General features: G+C 32.6%; 1 protein-coding gene across 1 annotated transcript in view; it reads right to left on the reverse strand.

Annotated features, from left to right (window-relative positions):
- Window positions 1–2,964: 2,964 nt before the first annotated feature.
- The window catches only part of LRP1B (LDL receptor related protein 1B), a gene marked incomplete at both ends in the record, with an annotated part of 1,929,835 nt that continues 1,917,499 nt past the window's right edge, over window positions 2,965–15,300 (reverse strand). The window contains 4 exons of the mRNA XM_080798957.1: window positions 2,965–3,105; window positions 4,572–4,670; window positions 7,738–7,882; window positions 9,040–9,130. Of these exons, the coding sequence (XP_080655083.1) occupies window positions 2,965–3,105; window positions 4,572–4,670; window positions 7,738–7,882; window positions 9,040–9,130 (476 nt within the window). The remainder of the gene's footprint in view (window positions 3,106–4,571; window positions 4,671–7,737; window positions 7,883–9,039; window positions 9,131–15,300) is intronic.

Below are 15,300 nucleotides of genomic sequence, written 5' to 3' on the forward strand. Positions count from 1 at the left end.
AGAAGGCAGAGATCCTGCTAAATATCCTTCCTTACAAAGGACAATAAAGAATTAACTGGATCTAAATGTCTACAGATTGGAACCCCATACTTTGGATGAATAGTCACTTTGGATAAGAAGGAGAATTCACCATGAAGCATTCATTTTTAGAAAATATGTTCCATCAAAGCTTGAAGGAATGTTTTAGGAAGTGTTTTGGTGATGGCATTTATAAAGAATGGTAACTGCAGAGGAAAATTATACACCTGAATTTCTTGCATTTATATGAGTTTTTGCATCAGAGAATTGAAAGAGCTAGGGCTATATAAGTAGAATAAAATTTAAGTAGTTGAAAAAATATCTTTGTCCTATAAAGATTGAAGGCAAAATAATTGCAAAAAGAAAGACTATGAACTCTGATGTGGACTTGAATGAACCAGCATGGGATGGTGAAGCGTAATGTGGACATAAGGACCATGATAATGTAGATGGGACCTCAGGGTTAAAACGGGTATCCTGAATTCTCTCAACTATGGTTTTCATCAATGCTGTAGTGAGAAAACAGGTTGTTGTGCCAGACTCTGGGTATTAGTTGTCTGTATATCATATATGATATGTTAATATTTATAACACTGGTAATTGTATCAAGATCATCTCACTCTCTAGGTTCTGTTTCTTTCAAATAATAATTTCAGTTACATTTATAAAGCTTTGATATGAAAAGTCCACTTTAGATAATATACCTCAAAGACAGCTCCAGTAAATCAGACCTTCCTGTATTTGCTTCTCCAGGATGATACTCCAGGATGATATATACCAATAACCATTCCACTTACAAAATAATGCCTGCATAGAATCTAATGGAATCTGAGTTTTCCATAAAGTACACTTTCTGAGAATGGGAAAGGCAGGAAGAGCTTTGGCTTATTTCAACACAACTGTCAGACTACTGTGTGTATAACCTACCTCTCTTTCTTTGCAATATAAGTATCCATAATAAACAATATATCTTGGGGGAAAATACAAAACAAGGAAAATGTTTCTGCTTCAAATAGAGAGAAAATGCTTTCTCTATTGTGCTTTTAAAAGTGATGTAATGGAATCAACCCAACCCAGAAAGTATGCTCTAAGGATTTAACAAAAATTATGTCTCATGTTTACTAAAATAGTTTCCTACGGATATTACAGTCCACAAAGAAAAGAATTTTCTTACTTTTAAAAACTACCCAACACAAGCACTTAAATATGTAGAATTTCATTTAAATAAGTCAGTCAACAATTTTTTATAAAGTCTTTAACACTTCATTGTAGAAACATAGGCAAAATGACTATTATAACCAAAATGAAAAATACTGTTCAATTTAAAAAATGTACTTAAACAAGAACCTGAAAAAGTTTATGATATGCATAACATTGTTCAAGCAAAATTGCACTAGTATTACATAAATCAATAGTTTATAAAGGCCTCAATATGGCAAAGTTTAGAAATAGGTAGTATGCATGCACATAGTACAACAAAAAGTCTCTTTATAAAACAGCAGTTTTTTTAATGCTTGTACAAAGGGATAAAGAGCAACCACAAACATATTTCATCTGTTAGGTTAATACATTATGACAGCTAAAAGTCAGTCATGTCTATCAGAGGAACAAAAAGCCCTCCATACCTTGTGAATAAATCTTTTGTGCCTTTAAAGATATCTGTATAAAAATGCTATCCTTTTTTATACAACTTAAATAAATTGTACTTATTTCAATCAAAATTTGAAAACAAACAAACAAAAAAGTGAATGGGGTCCATGTGTTTTGCATAACCAAAAGAAACTAGAGTACCAGAGTAACTGGTCAGCATTTACACTCTCCATCTTTGATTATGGACAGATAATTGTTCTTCTATAACCTGTTAAGTCCCTTAAGAATATATTTTGAATAGGGCAAATACTGGATTAGTCATACCATATATTGAAAATATTTACCAACTACTCTATACTATAATGGCTGCTTTACCTCTTTCTCTTGACCTAGCAAAGAGAATGCATTCACATAATTGAAGTTCTGTCATCAATTTGTGTGCTTATATATTATTGTTCTGTGTTCTGTGTAGTAAAGGATTGGGTTAATCTTCCACAAAATACACATGACTAGGAAAAACTTCCTAAGGTATGAGTACCCATTGCCCTGTTGTGCTCTAGGCTGGCTATTTACCTCAGGACCGAGGGAGAACAAAAGGTCTTATCCCATAGCAAGTGTGGTCTTTCCACTTCTGGTTATATTTTTGCTATGTTCTACCACCTAAATATAACTGTTGTTTATAGGGTGTATATGTTTAGTATATCACATAGAGTCCACTAAATTTTGGCAAATGTAGTCATAGGTATTCATGCAAATTATTAATTGTATATATTTTTAAAGTTTTTCCTCAAAATTTTCATCTATTGCTTGGCAATCTAAGGCTAATTTCAAAGCAGGTGATGCTGGACTTGTGAGGGCTAGATATTTTCAGCAGTCTTAATCAACCTTAATGGGCACAAAGAAGAGAGTTGACCATTCAATCATTCTTCCATCAGTTTAAATGGAAAAGTAAAATGACATTGTATTACAGCTTTCAGACCATATAATGAAAAAGTGCAGAGATTCTCTTTGTTGATTAAGTACAAACAAAAAAGTTCATATAAAATAGATTGCTCATATTCACACTACAAAGGAATATGTTGTTTTTAATTTTAACAAATCCAAAGGTGAATCATATCAGCAGCATTGTTGTAAATTGTATTGTAGTGCAGTTCTTTTTCATAAAAATACCATACAAATGGTCAATCAATAGTCATCAGCAAAAAGTAAAACCCAGAAAACTCAGAAAACAATTAACCAGGAGAAAGATAAAGAAGGAGGTAATGCTGATGCCAAAACAAGTATAATACTGTTGGAACATACAAAAGTAATCCTTATATTTTATACATTTATACAGCATATAAAAGGTATCACTGATTATGCCACTGTCTCTCTTATCCCAATTTCTATTTTCTTTGGAAGCAGTTCTTTCCTTTCATCAACACTTCCTAAGGAGTTCCGGCAATTTTGCCCATCCATATATAGTTTTGCATACACTGGATTGGAGTAATTTGTTGTCTGCAGGAGAAAAAAAATAGATAAATTCAATTTTTATCATCAATTCTGACCACCTTAATTATTTTCTAGGATGTCTGTCTTTCAATATTAACAACACTTATATGCAATACATTTAATTTTCTAAATAGTAATTATACATATGTAATTTAAATTCTGCTTACAGGCTTTAGTTGACTTTTGTGTGGTATTAGATAAAACCATAATTGTACACTTTTCAGGTAAGCTGTGAATCTAAGTGGAAGTTTGACATAATAGTAAAAGCCCGAGGATATCTTTGTGAAGACAATATTCACTGAGACTTTATTTAAAAACATAAAACATTAAACCAAATTATCTTATTTCCAGTCCATGTGTTTGCCCTCTTACTACCACAGCAGTGGCAGGAAAGAGGTGTTTACAGAAAGTCATCTAATTGCTTGAAGCTTATAATTGTCTCAATAGGAAGTTAAGAACAGAAAAACAAAGAAAACAATAATGAAATATATTGGTGGAATAGACTTTAAAATAAAGAGTATTTTTGCTTCAAACAACTCATATGTATTTATTACTGGAAGTACTTTTGGACACTTCCAAGGAATTGTGAAGTATATTGTCATCTTAATTTTCATAGAAACTCAGAGCACTTTGAAGTAGAATCAAGACATGCGAAGTGCTCTCTTTCAGTTGAAAAGCATACAGTGTTTATTATTTTATTAATTGCAACTTAACCCAAGAAATAATTGCCTACTTTTTGCTTAGTTTTGTCTTCCCAAATGCAGAACACTAAATCTTAGTTCCAACAAAGAAACATATAATCTTTGAGCCATGCAAATGAAACAACCATGATAAAAAATGAGAATGAAAACAGCTGATGGGAGAGAGGTACAAGGGAGAATATACTCATCCCTAGGAATTTTAATACCCCTATTTTGATCCCTCTTCCTTCTATCATAAGCCATGTAACTCAAAATCAAGTACCTTCCACTACAAACTAGTTATTTAATTAAAAAAAAAATTAAAAGTGGTCTCTTTAGGCCATTTCTAATTTCTCAACATGATGCCACATTTTGTAGTATATTTTTATTTAAATTGACATAAAACTTGCAAATACTAAACAAAACATCTTAATAGGAAGTGAATAAAGCCAAACATGAATTTAATTTTAAATTATTCAGTTTAAATTTCTGGCTAGAGATTTCTAAGAATAACAAATACTCATTTTTATTGTTAAAGTGCTGTGACATTTTCAAAATCAGCAGAAGAGATATTTCTACTTAATAGCTTGTCTAAAATGATAACATGTTTTCTATGAAATCTTGCATAAGCAGGACATCTAACATAAGCCTCTGATTTTAATGCTGTTTTGAAATCTCTTGTTAATTAAAAACTCAATTAAAGACAGCCCCTATCTAAGTCTAGCCATCATCTTTCATTGAGAGGGGTTCTGTGATGGAATGGATATGGAATAATGAATTTTCTTCTCTCACCCCAGCAGTTAGTGGTCCTTTCAAATCAGAGTTTAGGTAGATGGGAGGCGCTGTGTGCGGAAGCTTGAAAGCACTGGACCCTCCCCCTATATACCTGGCCTGTATGTAAACAGATAATTTTAGTTTCCAATCTAATATCATAGAATGATTTTCATTGACATAAACTCATATTAAGTCATAAAAATAGCTTAAAAATACGCATTAGCCCTGGGACACAAATGGTGTGTTCATCATAGCTTTAATAGATTGAGAAAAAACCATAAATACTGGATCTGTGATTTTTAAGTAGACATTTCTGTTACATACAGCTTACTGATAGACATGCCATACATCAAGATACCTCCATACATTTCTATTTATTTAACTTCATCCTTCCCAAATAAAGCATATCTTTGTTAACCATTCTGTGAAAAATATACAACACTCCCCCACTTAAGGTTTTGTCCCTTTGAAAAGTTCTGACAGTAGCCCATTTTGAACACTCAAATATATGACTGCTTCTAATTAAAGATTCATCACCACTCTATATTTAAAAAGAATTAAAAGTGTTACATTTAAAAAAATCTTTATTTTGGAAATCTGACTCTCCAGATGAATTACTAATTAAACTAGTTCACTAAGTCTCTGTACAAGACCACTGACTTTAAGTTTTCTTGGGTCTAAGGGCAGGATTAGCCAATCTGGTACACTCATATTTGGGATGAAGTATTTATTAGTGAACCAAATGGGGGGAAAACTAGGCAAAAATCTGAAAAGCATAAAAAATTAATGTACAAATTTGAAGTAAATTAAAGGTGAATTGAAAAATAGTTAACTGTCGACTCTTAATGAATAATCACAAAGTTTGGGATAAGGGCAAGGGTCTCAGAAAAAGATTTTAAATATAAAATCAGGTTAATATTGCCTCTTCATTTTCTCCCACAAAGTTTTCATTGAAAAAATACTTAGAATAATCTAAGTAACATTTGAGATGAATTTGGAGATAAAATCAGTGAATACTAATTTCCTTTTTTGTAATCTTCAAATTGTTCTGTGATTGCCTCCATAGTCAAATATTTTTTATTAACTTTACTTACTCCTTCAGTTATTTTGATTAGAAGGTATGATTGAAGTATAAATTTTATCCATTTTGAAAATAATGAAAATGCTCTATAAAATCCTCTTTATGTGTAATGCAGTTTATATTTGATCACATCATGACTATATCAAACCATCATGAAAACCATTAGATTATTAAGGTTGCTTTGGTGTGGTCCTCTGCTTTCTATAAGTGTTTATACCTATTAGGACTAGTTGTGTCTTTTGCAGTTGCTTCTTAGGCAACAATTCATATTTACATTTCAAAAATCAGAAGCTCGCTAGACTCAGCCATCTAAGTCACATTAATGTAATTTTGGTCAATCAGTCAACAAATTGGTAAATAAATATTTATTGCATGTTATGTGCAAAGTAGATTAAAAGTGTATCTGAGGGGCACTGAAGCATAGTTTTATTTTCCTAGAGTAAATGTGGAAGATTTTTTAAATGGAGTACTAAAAAGCCATTTTCATTAAGTATCCCAAATTGGCTTAATTCTATCACTAGGAATAAAAATGATGGGGAAAATGAGAACTCTCCTTATGAAAAGTGTATAAAGTATGTCCTCAACAGTTCATATTATACTTACAGACAGTGTACTTTTTCCTAAGAAAAATTCAAAGAATATGAGAAGTCTATTATTTATCTTTTTCATAGATAAATTATCAAATAACAATGTGCACCATATATAAAGTCTTCCATTTTTTTTTAAATATTTTATTTATTTATTTGATAGACAGAGATCACAAGTAGGCAGAGAGGCAGGCAGAGAGAGAGATGGGGAAGCAGACTCCCCACCAAGCAGAGAACCCAATGCAGGGCTCAATCCCAGGACCCTGGGATCATGACCTGAGCCAAAGGCAGAGGCTTAACCCACTGAGCCACCCAGGCTCAGTGGGTTAAGACCTAAAGTCTACCATTTTTAAAGTAGAAAACACTGAAACTTAGGTTTCTAGGTTTTATTTCATTAACACTTTCAAATGTAGGAGTTAATTAATGAATTAATAATGAAAAATAAATATAAATTTACTTCTAATTAGGAAAAAGTCACTATAATATCCTCTGATAGTGTAAAAAATTTATACATGCACTAATAATTTATTCTTTTTCTGAGAAATAACTATTTGACCATTGATTTCAGGCTCAGACAATCTGGCCATGGATTCAGAACTAGCCTGAATGTATGAGACCCTATTCAACATCTTTGGGAACAGCTATTGCTATGAATGCAAACCCATTTGGACATAGATTGGTTGCTGTGATTATTTACAATGTAAAGGTGCATTTTGAACAAAGGACGTTTAATATATCAGAAAATAAATTAGCTATTCAATAAATGAATGAATAAGCTAAGAAAAATCATTCCATAATAACAAATTGATGTTCTTAATTCACAGTAAAATAGTCTATCATTCTCATGTAAAATATAAAGATAATAAAGTATAGTGAATCTTTGTAAGTTTACTTTATCTGGATAATTGTATCATTTATCTATTTCTCTTAAAAGCTGCCAATCTGAGCATATAATGATAAGAATAGAAACTTTACCAAAAGAGTTAGGTTTTTAGGCTGTGTCTATCAATGATACGACTCAAATCGATAGGAAGGCTATTATAGTAGAAAATATTTTTCAAAAGTAATTTGATTACAAACAAATCCAAAGGCACAGCTTAGTTGAATCAATGAAATACTACTGGAAATAAAATACCTGTTTTGACAATGAAGTCCTGTACTCTTTTTATTATTAAAAAATAAATCAGTATTTTTATACTAGGCTATACATTGAGATATGCTAGAATCTCAATGCATTTGAGTAAGACATTATTTTAAGGAACCTATACATGTTTATCAACTTAATGAATGAATACATATCTATTTTCCAAAACATGTTTTCTTAATTTCATGCTTCAGGTGAAAGCAAGCCATAACTTAATTTTTTCTTTTAAAAAAGACTATAACATTCAATACATCCTAAAGTTCTTTACTGTAACTTCAGATAAAAGAAGTGCTGATAAAATTCAGGACTGCATTATAGATAAATAACAGAGAAATGTTAGTGCTTACTATCTGCCATCTTAAAACATATTACCTTTGTTGCATCTACTATAAAACCAGGATCTAAAAGACCTCCATCGTTGTGATCATGATCCACCTCATACATGTTATAAGATGGATTCCCAATTTCTACATTGATTCCTCCATTGATAATAGGCTGTCTTCTAATAGTTTTTGTCCTAGAATATGTGAACATCAATGTAAGTGTAAACTATCTCAATATTACAATCATGATACATAAAACTATCACATTCGTAGATTTACTGATTTATTTTAATATAACTCACAGAGAGTTCATAAAACATCTTCAAAATAGATGATACTTATCAAGTCATAGAAGAACAAAAAAAGTCTTAATGTGATAAGTTATTTCTCTAAATTATTTAGATTTGACAGTAAAAAATGTACTTGGAACATATTCCTCTTAAATAGCTAATACATTAGTTGAAACAATATTCACAAATTCATTATTTTTTTAAATTCACTTTTACCCTTTATTTCTGAAAACTATGACTAAAAAGTAGTGATAAAGAATCTTTGAAATAGATTGTTTTCTTTTTTTAAATTTATTTATTTGACGGAGAGAGAGAGAGAGAGAGAGCACAAGCAGGGGGAGTGGTAGAGGGAGAAGAGGGGTAGAGGACAAGGGAGAAACAGGCTCCCCACTGAACAGGGGCTCAATCCCAGGATCCCAGGATCATGACCTGATCTGAAGGCAGATGCTTAACCAACTGAGCCACCCAGGCACCCCTGAAATTGATTGTTTTCAATACCCAAGTCATGTTTTTTAAAAAAACTGATTCACAAACACTTGGTTCTGAGTAATAGCTCCATAGATAACCTACACCTTCTAGATGTTTATAACTATATGTTCACATAAATTGAAAAATTATACTCTCAGGAATATATAAAATAAACCAATGCAGAATTTGTGAATGAAATGCACAAGCTGTGATACATAATACATATTCAGGATCATTGTATTGACATTCTAATCTTACACATTAAGATAACAGGGTGTGCTTCAGAGACTCCTGCTGTTTCATGGAAAAACTGCCAAAAATGTAAAATTCTGTTGAAATTTTAATTAATATGTCCCCTTGTTAGTTTTATTAGATTATATAAATAGAGCCATTCTGTCAACATAACAAGGGAGAAGAATATTCTGAATTATACTCACTTTAAAATGAAATAGAAGGATAAATGGGTTCGAAACAAGATTTTTCAGTTGGAATAACTATATCATTTTTTAAGAATTAAGAAAAAAAAAAACACTACATTTCTGTAACTGTGTGTAATTTATTTACTGACTTTTGTCTAAACCATTGGATCTTACCTTCTTTTTCTCTTACAAAGCACTAAACCAATTACTAAGGTGGTTATCAAAGTCACCAGGAGAACTAGAGGTACAATGATGGCGATGCTTCCTGAAAAAGAAATGAATGAATAGGTGAACACATAAATAGAATGAATTAAAGAGTGATATAACTGAATACTTTATTATACCAAATATTTTGACCACGGATATAATGAAAAGTAAAGCTAAAGCCAAATGTCTATATTCTTAGTTCATACATATGTTAGTGAAAAATCACTCTCCTATTAAATACTTGATCTGCTGGAAATGTTTCTTTAGATAGCTTTCATTTATATGTTGCAGTTAAATACTTTGAAATTAGAAATGCTGATTTCTTTGTCAGTCTGAATCTGATTCTCACTATACACGTTTACTTGCAATGATGTAATTTAGTACATGTTGGTAACTTCTTGTAAATCAATGGTGACTAAACACACATTTATATAGTTCCACTGGCCACAATCCCACTTTTAGTTTTGTTCCTTTAGCTATAAATATTCTCTATCAATGAGTACATGTAACAAATCAGATGGCAGCCTGGCTAAATAGAAGGACATCGCTGTTGGATTCAGATAGACATAGCCTAAATATTGATCAGTTTCACAACTTACTTAGAGTGAGCCCTTGGATAAGTTATTTAAAACTTGAGTTTCATGCTCCTCACCAATAAAAGAGAGGCAAAGAGACCTACTACACAGGGCTATTAACTTGATTCAACAGAATGGGGGTTGGGGAGCCAAAGAGGAATCTCTTTCTTAAATTCCAGTTCCAGAATAATTTCAGCAAAATAAATTTGAGGGTTTGGCTTATGTTGTAAATGTCCATTTTCACCTTTTTCCATGTATTTATAAAAGTGATCTTAGGTTGTATCACCTATCTTCAAAATGTAATAAAAGATCTATGGAATAGATCTCCAAGAATGGTCAGAGAAACCGGGTCTTAGTTTTTATGCATTTGAGCATAGGGGAAAAACAAAATGGAGGAGAAACTCCATTTCTGCCTTGGCAAGAAGAGCAACCATCTCTCCCCTCTCCACTGCCATCCCCCAGAGGAAGGAGATAATACGCCTTTGCTAGTAATGTGATCCACTGGAAAATATACCAACAATTATGTCCCTAATCAGGATGAAAATTGAATGTGAAGGTTGCTTAATAACAAGAAGGTATTAAGTAGCTCTATCAAGTACCTAATGTTAACTTTTCCAGCAGATAAATATCTAGTGTCTGTGAGACAAAGGCTTTTGTCTATTTAGAATAATCAACTGGTTGGTTCAGTTGAGTCAGCTAAAAACTAATACAAATAAACCTCAGAACTAATTGAAATTTTTTGTGGTGATCTTGAATGGCTCAAGAATGAAATATCAGGAGTTATTAAATATATAAATTTTTCTCTTCAAATACACATGCATATAAAAATACTGTGGTAGAAATGAATGGTAATATTTAGCACAATAAGCAGCTGCTTAGGGACTACAAAATAGTAATATAGATCAGTTTTGATAGCTCTAGACAGGCAATATCTCTGTGACATGGTCTATCCTGGAGATCGCTTACCAAAATACAAAAAGGTCTTTTTAATGAAATCTCATGTGTAAAATAATCTTCTAATTTTAAACTTTAAAAATCATTTGTTTAAAATATCCAAATATGGGGCGCCTGGGTGGCTCAGTGGGTTAAAGCCTCTGCCTTCGGCTCAGGTCATGATCTCAGGGTCCTGGGATCGAGCCCCACATTGGGCTCTCTGTTCCGCAAGAAGCCTGCTTCCTCCTCTCTCTCTGTCTGCCTGTCTGCCTACTTGTGATCTCTGTCTGTCAAATAAATAAATAAAATCTTAAAAAAAAAATAAAATAACCAAATAACTACCTCTTCCATGCAAGAAAAAAAAATGACTTGGTTAATTTAATCAGTTTCTAAAATGTAAAACTCATTTTATTATTTCATGTTCTTACCAGGACCATACATCTTAGTGAGTTTGATATTATATTACCTTCTTGGTTCGGGGAAAGTGAACTTTATATGAATGTGTAATTTATTAGTAATTAATAAAAGTAGAGATCTGGCACCTTGGATAGTAATTAACATTTATTCACAAATTTTTAAATACCAGTGAACAGCTTGGTCTTTTCATAAACTATGACTTCAACTGACTGCTCATGACTTTATAAATATCCTTACTTCATTATTTATCTCCCCCCTGCTAAAATTTGTGATAAATTGGTAGATACAAAATACTAATTCTGGTCTTTGGGCATATAAAGTTACTTTCCCTTTACTGCCAATTGTATATTATTTTTAAAAAGATTTTATTTGTTCTCTATAGTTTCTTTTATTCCTATATAAGGTAGAAATTCTGTTATGTATACATGCTAAAAAAAAACTTAACCAATCTCTTTTTCTTTCTGCCATCTGTGATGGCAGTTCCAAATCCTTACATTGCAGCACTTTGTTTAAGAGCCTAGACTTCTAAGATGTTTATATAACCAATTAAGGTAACTGCAATAATGCTTAGTGTAGCCAATAAATAATTCAGGGTGACAACTGGGCAAGGTTTTAAAATTGGATTTGTAAAAAAATTTTTATCAAGTGGAGCAACTGGTAACAACATATATTTTTAAAAGAATTAGAAGATTTTATCAAAATAAGTAGAATATATAGTAGTAAATATATTGTAACATATCAATCAAAATTTACTGCAGGTGCTTTTTTTTTTCTTAGCTATTGGTAGATCATTTAAACTGATTTTTAAAAAAGCACATTCTATAATTATTACAGATGGAGAGGATATCTCAATAACCTTGTCACGTCAAATATAAGTCTTTCTTTGCAACATTGTTCTGAAGCCTCATTACACAACACTTTCCTCTTAGAAAGGACTGTGTTACCAGATTGTTAGATTGAAGACACTCTTTCCCTGGGAGAGGCAGTATAGTTCGGCAGTTGAGATAATTGACTGTGGAACCAGGCTATCTTTGTCCAAACCTCAGCTTACTAGCAACATATCCTTGGGCAAATTAGTTACCTTTGTCTCAATTCATACATCCATAAAATGAGAGTCATCATTAATACGACCTCATAGTAATGTAAATAAGATTGTCTATCATGTAAAAATGCAACATACATGTTTATTAAATAATTAAACATATATATTGCCATAGCACTGTGCTTGAGTAGGGGAAGGTGGTGAGATCATTTTGGGACATGTTGAATTTGAGTGTCCCATGGAATACAGATGATATAGACCTTGCCATGGATATAGATATGGATATAGCAATTGTGCAGTGGGATCTATGGCTCAAACTAGGAGACAAACCAGGCCTGAGAATAGAAGTGTAGGGGTAATCAACATACAGTCGGTAAGTAAGGTTAAGAATTGTGGTCCACTGAGAACAGTGTGTATAGTGTAAGTGGAGAGAATGAGTTGTCCAGAAGAGACAGGGAGAACTTATCTCACAAAAAAGAGAGTTGCTTCGAGAGGTAAGAAGGGAACCAGAATAACTCAGTGTCATGGAAGTCAGGAAGAGAACCTTTTGTTTATTGGTTGAATTTATAGTGGAAAAATATAAATACTAAACATGCCATTACAATTAACCTCTTTTGATATATTGCTATATATTCTGCTCTTAAATTCATGTTCACATATAGGCATATATGTGAATGTAGATATGTTTTTGTGATTAGGGTGTTTTCTCTTAAGCATTGTGATGAACTGTAATTTTAAAGGTCATAAAGAAACTATCCTCACTTTGTACCACTCTCCCTCTTGTCCCCTTGATCCCAGCACACTGGTCTTTCAAAATTTTGAGAAGTTCTATTTCCTGTTTCAGGGCTTTTGTGCCTGCTGTCCCTTGTGTTTGAAATACCCTCAGTGTCTTCTCTTTCTAATCCTTCAAAGCTCAGCTTCTGTGTCATCACCTCAGAGAAATCATTCCTGACCTTCGTTCTCACTTGCCATTTTACATTTTTGCTTCCTTTTTTGCCTGCTTCACAGAACCAATAAAAACTTACAGTTATTTCATAAGTTTGCATGTTTGCTCATTTGTTTGCTTCCTTGCTTTATTGCGGTATACCCTTCTAGAACCTCAGCTTCAAAGAAGAGGCACTGTCTCACTGACTTGTCTCTGGGATCTCATTCAGTAGGACACTTAGTTGAGGCTTGATAAATATTTGCTTTGGAAGAATTAGTACAAAGGCATTATTTTGTTACATGTTTCAGTTATTCTCTGTATTTGCAAATTTTTGGTTCCTTGGTGTCACATAGTGTTTGTTTGTTTGTTTTCTATTTTAAAACAAGATGGCATAAGAGAGATAAGGGCAAAATAGGAAAGGAGGAAACACAACTCCCTAACAGATATCACATCTCTGTTGTCACTGTACTAAAATAAAGCATCTCAATATCACTGCCTCGCAAATGCTGAGTATATTCTTATCCTCTTTAATTTTAGCAAATATGAACAGCACAATTCAAACATTGAGCATTCACTCCCTTAAAACTTTAGGTAAAATTTAAATAGAAGTACCCAAGGAATATTTTACCATATTTAATTTAAAAATCTTTAAAATAACTTCAGAAGAGTCAGACTAGCTTTTTTAAAGTGGAACCTCAGCAGAACATGCTAGGATAATAGATCTGTTTAATTCCACTGGCTGAGTTTTTTGATACTTTAAACAGCAACAGCCAGAAAACATCAGCCTGACTACTCGGAGATGATTAAGAAAGCTGTGCATCAATTAGAAAGGTAAATCTCCATGCTAGCTAACAGTAGTCAGGCCAACAGAAACAGTGTATTCTTTATTACCCCAAGGTACGATCATTATGGAATGCTTCACTGTTAGCAGAAATAGAGATGTGAAACACATTGCTAAAGTATCTATCTTTCTTACTGGGCAGATGACTTTTCTCCAAGTTTGGGGAACATTTGACAACCATTCAAAACTACTGGGCTTTACCTTAGGTAGGATCAGTTTAACTACCATTTTTCCTTCTTCCAGAGTTATTGAGGCAAGTTTCTCTAAGCATAAATGTCTGATGATAAGTGCCTTTTAATAGTGTCATTATGTGGTCAACTTTGCTCAAATTTAAGAAATTTGACATTTACATAGCTAATAGCCCTTTCAATGTGCATTGATACTTCCATTAAATTTAATGACTTTAAATCAGTAATGGAAGGAAGGACATCAGAATCTTTGGAAAAAGGGTTGCAAATACTTGCCACTCTTTCCGTTTGATAGTCCCTATTTTATAACTGCCGTATGGAATTAGAGCCATTTGCCTTATAAGGGAGTTTTTGCCCCTGCAAATAATTGGAGGCACCACCCTCCAATAAAAACATCTGTTGTTCCTTTCCTCCAAACCATTTCTAAACACCAAACTTTCCCTTGTGGGAAGAACTTAATGTAAAATGTGAAAATTCAATTGATGTGGTACTTTATATACTTTTTTTACAGAGTTTATCAATACTTATAATTGTCTTTTACTCTTTCAAAGGTTGTATTTCTTATTTATCTTAGATAACTGAGAAATCACCAAAATAAAAGGCTAATGTAAATTGTGTCCATAATTCTCAACTTTTAAGTTCAGGGTGTTCTACAGGTTGGTAACTTGAAATGCATTTTTCATTTAAAAACAATACTATTGGTAATTGTCGAGCTTTGTAGCTGGTTCACAAAATCGTATGTAAATTAGTGTGTCTCCAGAACAATAATTGATAACCTAGATATGAGCCCTAGATCCTGAGAAGAGAGAAAAGGAACTTTTTTTCTTTTCCTTTCTTTTTGCAATATCAAATTAACCAAGGTATATTTTGCCTCCTCTACTAGTTTTATGAACCAATTCCTCAAATCCCAGTGCCCTATTCCTACAACAATGTGCCCATGGCTTTCCGAAGGCCTTCTTTTCCCCTCTCCTTCCCTAAAGACAACACATAAATTCCAGGGTAAACCCCAAACACTCTATGATCAAAGATTACTCATTTCTGCAAATTCAAATTTCATGTCTAGGCTATTTACTATAGAACTACTGGCCATTTTTCCAAAATGCTCATGCTTATTAGCCCAAATTAATCTCTAAATGGTGGGACTTTGGGCAGTGTTGCTTGAAAGATCTTAAGCAGTGACGGGACAAGGAACAACAAAGAAGTAGATCAGCAAATACTGGGATCCTGCATGTAAGGTACAAAAATTGCATACTTTTGACTTCAATAGTGCCTTTCATTTCTCACAAACTCCATAGTATGTTTTTTAT

Source organism: Martes martes (genome assembly GCF_963455335.1).
Source record: "Martes martes genome assembly, chromosome: 3".
In the NCBI taxonomy this organism is placed as follows: Eukaryota; Metazoa; Chordata; class Mammalia; order Carnivora; family Mustelidae; genus Martes; species Martes martes.